Below are 11066 nucleotides of genomic sequence, written 5' to 3'. Positions count from 1 at the left end.
ATCCTGACACCCTGATCTACACGATGACAGCAGCTGTGCGGATGTCCAAGGTCACAACCTCACCAGAAAATACCTGGTTTCTCCTTCAGGTTTTAGATCTGAAGAAGCGTTTTGGATGAGAGGACTGCTTTTGATATAATTTGCTTACACAAGTCTGATCTCAGTGTCTGATCTCAGTGGATTAACTGGGCTGAAATTACATGTATTCAAATTAAACACTAATCAGTTGTACTGTTAGTCTGAAATGTGTATAGAGAAGCACACGCTTAAAAAATAAATGCTTTGTATTCAGATTAGACGTTTCACTCCTTCAGAGACATCGCAGTTTGTCTTTACAAGCCCAAAGTTCAAAAGCAGGATCCACTCATGACTTGCTCTTTTTCTTGGTGTTTGCCATTGCAGAACTTTTCCATTCAAAAAAGAAATCAATCAAGTGGAAATTATTCTAATAGCTATGCACTCTATGCACTACAATGCTGTGCAGTGTGCACAAAGTCCAGGGGGGAAAAGCACAGAAACCAGTGGAGATGAAGGTAAAAATGAACCATTTTAAAGTTAAGAAATCACGCAATTTTGCTGAAGAGTGACAAAAAAACAGCCACCTGAAAATCTAAACCCAACATTTTCGACTTTAGAAAAATGTGGAAAAAAAAATCGGAAAATCCAGAAAAAGAGCGCAGTTATGCCGCACAGTGTGAGTAAAAGGAAAAGCAGAAAAAGACATTTAAATACTCACATAAAGACGCCGAGGACAGAAAACACCGGATACCTCGCTGCAGTCAAACCAAACAGAAGCAGCAGGAAACAGTTACCCCACCTGTACGTCTGATTAACGGAGGGGCGTTTGATTTTCACCTCACTTTGCTCAGTATTGGTCAGGTGACAACCCACGCTACCTTCAGCTAACATACCACAGACATGAAAACTTTACTGTTTTGCACACAGCTTGAATTCTGTAAAACATTTAATTCTTCAAATATATTTGTACAAAGGGAACATAACTGTGTTTCAGTCAGTGTAGAAGGAACCTAACACCGCTCCAATCTGTGGTGACATGCAAATGAGTTATGGAAAAACTATTTACAAAATGCTTAAATTTTGTCAACACAAACTCATGAGGGAAAAACAACATGAGAAAGGCTAAAATTGTGGTAAAAAAAAAAAAATCTGGGAAGAGGATGTGGCAACTTCAAAAAGTACAAAGAAGAAGAAATCCAGGAAAAATAACAATAACGTGTATTAATTTTAAAAAAAACTCAAAGTCAAAAATTCATAAGAAAAAGTTGTGGGCTTATGAAAAAAGTCACAAAATAACAAAAATAATAATTATTGTAACATAAAGAGAGAAAGAGAAAGAAATTTTTAAATATATGAAATAAGCTGTAATTTACACACACAAATTATTTTTTATGCACGAGAAAAAATGTTCTTAGAATCTTCCCAGCCTGATCAAACATGAAATATCAGGTATTTTATAGTATTTATTGCCACCACACAAAGTCTGTTATTCAGAGTCACGTTCAGTCCCGAGTTTTTACTGAAAAAACATGAATTAGGATTTGTTGGAGTGGCTGAGGTGGAGCTGATGGACCGCAGGCTGATGATGTGACGTTTAAATTTACTCCTGAAAAAGTCAAATTAAAATAATAACAATAATAAAAATCCAGAAATGCATGTTTCAAATGCTCAAACGTAACCCATGATGTCAGGTTTGTGTTGGGATTAACTGAGAGACAGAGGAAGCGGGCATGCGTGCGTGTGCGCGCATAGGGGCGGGACTTGTGTCTGACGCGAAAGGTTTTTTCGGTCTGTGCGCAGCTGCTTCAGTTGTAGTTTTTCTACGTGTTTTAAGAGAAAAAGTGAATGAAGACATCAGACAGAGAACAGAAGTCCTCCTCCTCGGTTTAGGTCCAGCCTCACCCTCTGTCAGATCATCTCCATCATCCTCCAGCTCAGATGTGAGTACTCCGACTCATTTTTATTTATTTCAGGCTTTTTAAAACCTCTAAAATCTTTCAATCCATGTCTGCTTTAAAAAACAAAAAACAAAGTGTAGTTAACAGACTAAAGAGATTCCTCATTAAATTCCGTGGTGGGTACAGCTACAGCACAATTCAAACTCCTTTTTTCTTATTAATTTAATTTTTAAAATCAATTTTTATCTCTAAATTTATGGATCAAAAGTGAAACTTGTCTGGAAATGTCAGTGCTGAGACTGCAGAAGTACGACCGTGACTCACCGGGTGACTCACCTACAAAACTATCATCAAACAGTGTGATCGGCTGAGCTGTGATGCTTTAATTTCCACACACACACACACACACACACACACACACACACACACACACACACACACACACACACACACACACACACACAGAGAGAGAGAGAGAGAGAGAGAGAGAGAGAGAGAGAGAGAGAAAGAAACAAAGACTTAAACATATCACACGAAGCTACAAACACCTGGGAGTTTTTAGAGTGAAGAGAACCCACTGTGGGAATGTTTTTGGTGTGTTTTGTCCCGCGGGGGGAGGGGAGTGATTACTTAGTGCATGTTGATCTCCATCAGTCAGTCAGACTCCTGCTGCTGCTGCTGCTGCACTAATCTTTCTCCATTTTGCGGGTGGAAAACAAGCCTGCTGGCAGTAACACTGTGTGTGTGTGTGTGTGTGTGTATGTGTGTGTGTGTGTGTGTGTGTGTATGTGTGTGTGTGTGTGTGTGTGTGTGTGTGTGTGTGTGTGTGTGTGTGTGTGTGTGTGTGTGTGTGTGTGTGTGTGTGTGTAAACTGTTTATTTTTTATTCTTTTAATTTGTCCTTTACCTCTTCTGAGCTGCTGAGGCTGTTTCATCCTCTGAGACTCTGATTTTGTGGACGGAGGCCAAACTTTGATGAGTCATGTTTCTATTACTGAATTAGAGTTTGTGTTTAGAATTCAGGCGGCGTTCCTGCTTTTAAGGTCTAACAAATTACAAGCTTCACTCTGTGAAAATCATCTGAGATCTTACTTCAGAGTTTAAAACATAATATTAGTAGCACACAAAGGTTTATTATATTTATTAATTATATTGTATTTATTGTCTGAGCCAAACTAAAGACTGCTGTGCTCCTCCCAAACCTGCAATCACGATCCTGATTCATTCATCAGCTGTGCTCATTGAGGCTGGCGCTCCATGAAAACCTTGCAGCTCTCGACTGTCACAGCTTCACTGCTGCCTCGGCCGATGAGCAAGGATCAAAAGTAAAAAGGAGAAAATCAAGAGTGCTGCACACCCTTTAAATCTGTTGTTTTTCTTTTTTCTTTCTTAAAACAAATATTTGGCCATTTTAAACCAAGTTCATCTCATTATTATTATTATCATTACTATATGTGCAGTTCCTTCACACAGGGGCGTTTAGAGGGGCGGCACCAAAGGAAATCAGACTATTTAGTCAGAAATATTTCATCAGTGTAGAAAACTGAATGTCTTTCATGCTCTTGTGCAGCCATGCGTCTGATTGCTGATTTAACATTTGAGATTTGGAGCTGCACAAGAATGAAAAGTTTTGCTGTTTTAAACCTGAAACCTTTCTGGAACTCTAACTACACCTCGTATCATTGTTCTACACCACAGAACAACCCTGATTGGTCCATTCAGCACCGTGTTTCCTCCTATGTATTTCCAGCTGCTACTTTTTGTTAAACTGAAAGAAAAAGAAGGAATCAACAAGTATGTTGGTGGTGAAATCACTTCTTCTTCTTAATAAAGTCTCTTCTGCTGCCTTTGCATACACATAGACACTTTGCTACATGACAGTTTCCTTCCTATTGTTGAGTTCTTAGTTCCTAAATGCTTTTTGAGCTTTAAGTAAACTTTTGCAGCTAAAACATGTTATTTTCTAGAGAGATCCACGTAGAACCTTTAGCTATAGATCTGACCTACATACACACTATCTGTTTATATACAGTATTTCAAAAGTCAAGGCAGCAGTCGGCTTTGAAAAGTCAAGGAGCTGCAGTGCCTTTAAGCAGCATTCTTTAAATGGCCTTCAAGCTGTTTTTCCCCTCTGACATGTCAGTGCTGCTGTTGCCCTGCATCACTGTCTGCTCTCTCAGTGCCCCCACAACCCATACATCCACCTCTGGACGCCACAGGGATGTTTAGTCACCACTCCATCTTTATATATATTGCACATAAGCCTGAAGTTATGCGCTCAAAGCCTAGATGCCTACCTCTAACTGTATTCTACTGCTGGGATAAATGAGTCATTTTTGACTGAATTCTTGTTACAAAACTCACATTTTCCCTGCAGGTCGACTCCAGATGCAGCAGGGACTCCAGGAGCTCCCGGGGCCCCGGAAGGTGAGGGGGGTCCTCCAGCTCAGGCCCCAAACCTGACGAGCAACAGACGACTCCAGCAGACACAGGCACAGGTGGACGAGGTGAGGACTGCAGCTCACTACGAGCAAATGGAAAACGTATCAGAGATGCTGATGGGTGTTTTCATCCCTCAGGTGGTGGACATCATGCGTGTGAATGTGGACAAAGTCCTGGAGAGAGATCAGAAGCTGTCGGAGCTGGACGACCGCGCCGATGCCCTGCAGGCCGGAGCCTCGCAGTTCGAGAGCAGCGCTGCCAAACTCAAGAACAAGTACTGGTGGAAAAATTGCAAGGTGGGTGTGACACAAGGAGATTTTTCCACGTTTCCTTCCCATCACCCCACATCCTCCCCTCCGGTTGGTTTCTTGCAGCAGACAGTGTGGCCTCGGATTTCTGAGTAGAAACCACCATTAAAGTGTTTTTTTGTTTTTTTTTATAGATCTTCACGCATCAAACTCTAAACATAACATTACTGAAATAATGATCACAACACAGCTGAAGTAAATATATAGAGTTACAAATCAAGATTGCAGAACATTAGGTGCACCTGTAGAACTGGGCTGGACCCCTTTTGCTTTCAGAACTGCTTTAATACTTTGTGGCATTTATTCAGCGAAGTGCTGGAAACTTACCTCAGAGATTTAGCTCCACATTTTCACGCAACCTGGTCCCCAAGGTGCTCTGTTGGATTGAGATCCGGTGACTGCGGAGGCTGTTCAAATACACTGAGCTCACTGTCATGTTCAAGAAATCAGCTTGAGATCATTTTAGTTCGTGGCATGAGGTGTGCTATCTTGCTGGAAGCAGAATATGGATGTACTGTGGCCATAAAAGGATTGGCATGGTCAGCGACTATGGTCAGACAGGCTGTGGTGGAGAGATGCTCTTCTGCATACTTTAGTTGGAATGAGCAGTTATTAAGTTACCGCTGGCTTGCTATCAGCTCAAAGCAGTCTGGCAATGCTCCCCTGATTTATGACATCATCAGCAACCATTACTGCTCGCTGGATATTCTCTGTTTCATGTCATTCTTAAACTCTAGAGATGCTTGTGCAGGAAAATCCCTGTGGATCATTTTACACGTCTACATGCTTCAATGCATTCAGCTGCTGCCGATTAGATATTTGTGGTAACAGGTGTTTAAACAGGTTACATCCCTTGTTGTGGAAAAGATTTCAGAAAACTTTGAAATTATCTTTACATAATCAATGTGTTGTTTTCATGTTAATCTGTGATCATAACAGGTAGAAATGAAGCTGCACGAACAGTTTCAGTTTAATGTACCGATTAAGTGCATTTAACTTATCCATCACTACCTCACAGCATCTCCTCTTCATCCATCCAGCCTCAGATGCCAGGTCTTTTTTTATCTCAGCGTCAGTCCATCAAGCCCCGCCTCCCCTCTGTACAGTTCAGACCGTCCAATCGCTGGATAGCCTGAGGAGGAAGAGGATTACATTAGAGGAGAGGAGGAGAGACTGTTTGACTGACAGCAAATCAGAGAGAGGAAGAGGAAAATCTCAATCTGGATTAGAGTGACAGTCAGGGATTAAAAAGCCAGCTGTGATGTGTGACGTAACTCCTCCTATCCAACACACACACACACACACACACACACACACGTTTGTACATGGATACATCCGAACAATCATATGTGATGCATTTTATTCTGCTTTAATGACCCACACTGTCACCATAAACACACTCCTGCTCTCACAGTGGGCAGAGAACAAATGTGGATTCATACGCCGCTGAAAATAGACCCAAACAAAATGCTCTAAAAACACACAAAAACATTTTCTTTTAGCTTTTTCAATGACAGTTAGGAGATTTTCTTTCTTTATATGTAAACACTGAACAGCTCTGAATACACACACACATTTCAAACACACACAGTCACCACCAATCGCTCTCTCTGTCTCTCTCTAAACCTCTTGTTCTTGTTAATCTCTCTCGCCCTCCCCCCATCAGAGGTGATTTCCTGCCTGTTTCACTGTAATGTCATCATGTGGATTTTATTTATGGGGAATTTAGATCAACACACACGCACACTGTGCAACATGACATATATTAAAATCTGCAGGGCGTCGTCTGCTTTATATTTCTAGTTGGCCACGCCTACTCGGCTCATTTAAACTCTTTTTATTTTTATTCTTGGCCTCTGCTTGCAAACTTCAAAAGCTTCCTTTAATGGCAGTTATTGTAATTTCTTGTATTTAAAAGAAGTTCAAAACCTCCCAAAAAACTTACTGAAGCTTTAAAAAATAAAAAAGTCAACGAGATATCAGCTGAAGTTGAAGTATGGACAGGCAGTGCCACAAGGACAATGTCTTTATTTAATGATGGAAATAATTAAAAAATGCATTCTATTTCAAACGACAGCCTGGGAAAGGACATGGGTGACAAAGAAAAGTCCAAAGTTAAAAGAACAGCAGTGCACATCTAAAATCTATAAATGCTGCCCCCTGGCGGTGAACTTCTTAGTCCAAAGTTAACTTTTAAAAAGTACCTTTTAAAATGAAACCACACATTTCAAAGAGAAACAAGCACTAGCTCAACAAAGAATGACTCAGTATTATCAAAGTTATATGAATCTCTATCTCAGACTCACACAAGAGTGCAGAAACAGCTTGTTTAGCATCAAGGGAAATGCAATTAGTCCATCTTGTTATACAGAAATAGAAAGAAAATTCAGACTTTGAGAAGAAAGGAAGAAACATATGGGACCACCTTGCAGCTACAGACAGATCATCGCCCAGCTGTAAAATCCAGTTCTCACTGAACTAATTCAACAAATTTGGGGGAATAATTACAAAAAAGAGCGTTTAAGGCCACCCTCAGCTTACACCATCGTTCTCCTGATTGACTGCTCCCTTTAAACTAAAGGTTTGAACAGCAACACAGCAACAACTGTGTGTCTCAGATTATCATATGAAGACCATCAGATCAAGAGCTGAAACAACACTTTAGGCTTACTGGGATTGTTTGTACCGCTGAGACTGAATACATGACCGAGAATAAGTAAAAGAATAATCGCTCTCTTTTGCAATTACCTTCTGCAAATTTTAATAATGACCTTCACCACCAGGGGGCGGTGTTTGGCCAGTTGAAGTTGAGCTGATTTCTCTTCAGCACAGTCCACAGATGTTCACATGAAGTCATTGCTGTGGTTTCTTCACATTTTGTTGAAAGCTGAAACGTAATATGAGAAGGTTTATACCTATTTTAAACACAGTAATGTATATTAAGGACCTTAAAATGTATATTTGCAGGTAAATAAACTGAGGCTATAATTAATTGTAACTTCTACTTGTGCACTGTTTCTACTTAAAATTAAAGTGAAAGATTATTTCTAGCTAGGACCACAGTGCTCCGGAAAGCGCTCAAACAGGAGCCAGCGCTTCTCAACAAACAAGCCAGGTTTGGTGGACACATGTCTGGGTTAGAAGAGACCCCGAGCAGACTGAAGACAAGCTGGAGAGATGATGTCTCTGCTGACCCGGGAACACCTCAGTATCCCCTCTGAGGAGCTGGAGGAGGGGGTTGGAGGCTGATAAGCAGCAGACGATGGAGTGATTTATTGTCTCGGTGGAATTAAACGGCTGTTTCATCTTCTTAAGTTCATCTTTTGTTTCTGATGGCTCTGTTTGTTTTGTCTTTCTTCCAGATGATGATCATCATGGCCATTGTAGGTGTTATATTTGTTGGCGTCATTTTCTGTGAGTAAAATAAAGCCTTCTCTTATTTTTGCATGTGGTTTCTTGGCCTCCTTATGTGCACCTGTGGAGCATTTTCAGTATGGAGGTTCAGCTTCCTGGAAGCCCTGTTCTGCTTCTTCTGCAGAAACATTAAAACCCATTTTAAGGAAAGTTTGCAGACACACTCTGCCGATTAGGTTTTTCAAAGGCTAGCAAATTTTACTTTACTTTACTTTCAGAGCCGGTAGCTGCACCCATCACTGACTGCTGTCTGCACTCAGAGCTGCAGATCCTCGTGTAAAATCAGAGCAGTTTGATGCAGAAGTTGATGTTTGAAAGTACAGAGCAATCAGAGCAGCCTAAAAAAAGCAGACAAGCAGAAGATGATCCAGAGCTGCACCAGGAGACGTCCTAGGAGGATTTTACAGTCTGTTGCACTCTAAGGGTTATAAAAGCTTCTTTTTACTTTTAAATATCACTCAGAGACAAATATCTGTGTTTGCTGTCCTCAGTGTATTTCTTCTACTGAGCTGCTCTTCAGGGATGGACGAACAAGTCACAGGACGAGTCTGCACCACCGAACGCCAAATCCAGCCTCTCCTCAGTGCTCCTCCACCCCAGCGATGCCTTCCTCCAAAGCCTCCATGCATGCTCACATAATGTGCTCCACTACCTCCTTATTGTGCCTCCGCATGAGGCCGGTTTCCTGACTTTGTTACCGGGTTGGGTTTACTGCAGGTGTAAAATCTGTTGACCCAGGTTTGTCCTTTAAACACTGAAACAAAAAGAAAAACCTCCTGCTGCGCCTGGTTTTTCTGCAGCTCAGTGCATGCAAGATTCATGGACAGGAAGCAGTGTGAGGTTTACTGGACACCAGTAAGAGCTGAAGTCGAATAGTCAGCTGGCTTCTCTTCAGAGGGCTTCTGAGTGACCCAGAGGGATGTGAGCAGCATCCAAAAGAGCTGTTTGAGTTCCTTAAATACAAAGGAAAGGAGCAGCATTGCAGACTAATCTTGAAATAAAATGAGGTTTCCGTGTTATACTAAAAATCTCTACAAAGTTAGGCTTTGTGCTTTAAATATAAAATCATCTATCCAAGTAAATTTAAACGTACGATAATTCAGTTCACATAATGCAGCCTTTAGGATTCTCATCGTCAGTCATGGAAATCTTAATAAAGGCAGGAGTGACACTGGATCGCCAGATCAGCAGGAAGGGAAATTAGAGATATTCATCTTTTCTGTAAAGTTACAGCTTTGTAAAGACGAAAGCCTGCATCGAACTTTGTTATCAGGCTTGAAACCCATCGTCTCTGTCAGGCTTTGAGGTTTCGATGATCCAGCAGCAGAGGAAGCCCGACTATGATGAACCTGCTCACCTCTCAGAACAGTTTGTTGCCTAAATCGACCAATTCTGACTTTCTCGCTCTTCATCCTAACGCTCACGCCACGAATCCTCATGAGTGACACTGAAATCAGGTTTCCTACTCGAGCTTGAAACATTTAAGCACAGCTGCTCTTTCTGTGTTAAACCTGGGTTTACAGATTCCTGCTTGGCTCTTCTCTCGGTGCAGACCATTACTGAGCAGAAATCTGACTTCCTGCGTGATTAACCCACCTGCTCGCGTGCCCAGCTCCGTCCGGCTGTCCTGCATTTGTTTCATCGTGTTGTGAACCAGCCTGAGTTTTGTTATCTGTGGTTTGAATGTTCAACATGTTTCTTTGTTCAGCCTGGATCGGTCCCCTGTGTGTGAAGGAGCTTTGAGGCTGAAGTGATTATTTAACCTTTGAAATATATTAGTCCATCTTAGACCGAATGGTGGAAGGTGGGAGTCGCTCATCATCATCATCGTCAGTGTTTCTTCTGTACTTCTTTGACACGCTCAGAGAGAACAGCCTGGACTTTCTAATAAAGTCATGTTTGCTACACACACACAGCGTCTTTGTGCCCTTGTTTGTTTGGCATCTTTAATATTCTTCAGCCTAAATACAAACTATAGGTTTTAAAGGGCTTGTGTTTTAAATGAGTCCACGTTGAATGTGCAGCAGTCGCCCACCTGAGCAGGCACATTTTAATAGAGCAGAAGATTTTGCCTTTCAGGTGAAGTCTCATACAGTGAGAAACATTAAACCAAACTAAAAATACGAACACCGCGTGGGTCATTGAGGACTTGGTGACATTTAAAGGAGTTTAAAATACAGTTACCTGATAAATATACTTTCGTGGTCACACCTTACTCGTACTGGATTCAACCCTCCTTCAGTGCTGCTTCGGCTCTTCGTGGTACAAAGGTACTGGATACACTCCTGAGATTTTGGTCCATATGAATACGATGGCGTCACACGGTGGAGGCCTCGAGTACAGTGAACTCAGTCATGAGAAACCAGTTTGATGACGTGTGGACAGAGACGTACCTGAGGACTGCTTTTCTTCAGTCTTTGGGCTGTGACTCGTTTCCTGATGGGAGAGATGCATGCGTGCATTTGTTTCCAGGCTGCACTCGGTTGTATCTGGTGGTCATTTGAGGTCACTGTTGCATTCCTGTCAGCTTGAACAGGCCAGCTCCTCTGACATCAACAAGTACTCTGCTGCACTCTGGACATTTTCTCCATTTTGGACTCTGATTTACCCACGTAGCCTCTCCAAAGCAGATCAGCAATTTCTTTAAAAATAATCAGAACAGCCCATCTCACGCCATTCCACATTCACCTCTCTTCCCCACGCGTACATGCCCGAATGCACCAACCAATAACATGGCAGCCATTTAATTTGATATTTGTGTTAATGAGGAGTTGAACAGGTACAGCCAACAATGCGGCCAGTGGCTTGCCGTCAAGTACCTGGAGCTAAGCTTGCTGGCTGGTGGAGACTCCTGTGAGGTGAAGCGCTAAAAATGCAAATCACAACAAGCCGGAGGAACTTTAACCGCGAGAAAGTGAACAAAAACAGTAAAGTCATAATGTGTGTAAAGCTTCAACAGCAGTAAACACCTTTCATCCTTCCATTTT

At 41.7% G+C, this 11066-nt stretch overlaps 1 protein-coding gene across 1 annotated transcript; it reads left to right on the top strand.

Moving 5' to 3' along the window:
* The first annotated feature begins 1821 nt into the window (after positions 1-1821).
* Positions 1822-9982, top strand: vamp1a (vesicle associated membrane protein 1a). Its single transcript, XM_085445703.1, has 5 exons — positions 1822-1958; positions 4293-4422; positions 4495-4653; positions 8028-8079; positions 8571-9982. Coding segments are annotated over exons 1-5 (360 nt in total). The 5' UTR covers positions 1822-1956; the 3' UTR covers positions 8588-9982.
* Positions 9983-11066: the final 1084 nt, after the last annotated feature.

Source organism: Copadichromis virginalis, linkage group LG22 (genome assembly GCF_057382275.1).
Source record: "Copadichromis virginalis isolate Kocher_CV1m ecotype Utaka linkage group LG22, C_Virginalis_male_GT1.1, whole genome shotgun sequence".
Lineage (NCBI taxonomy): Eukaryota > Metazoa > Chordata > Actinopteri > Cichliformes > Cichlidae > Copadichromis > Copadichromis virginalis.
This window is presented reverse-complemented; position numbering and strand designations above follow the sequence as displayed.

Bases quoted from the DNA above. Each gene is read 5' to 3' on its own strand.
- vamp1a (XM_085445703.1), top strand. The intron at 4,423-4,494 runs GTGAGGACTGCA...TTCATCCCTCAG, and splicing joins CACAGGCACAGGTGGACGAG to GTGGTGGACATCATGCGTGT. The intron at 4,654-8,027 runs GTGGGTGTGACA...TCTTTCTTCCAG, and splicing joins ACTGGTGGAAAAATTGCAAG to ATGATGATCATCATGGCCAT.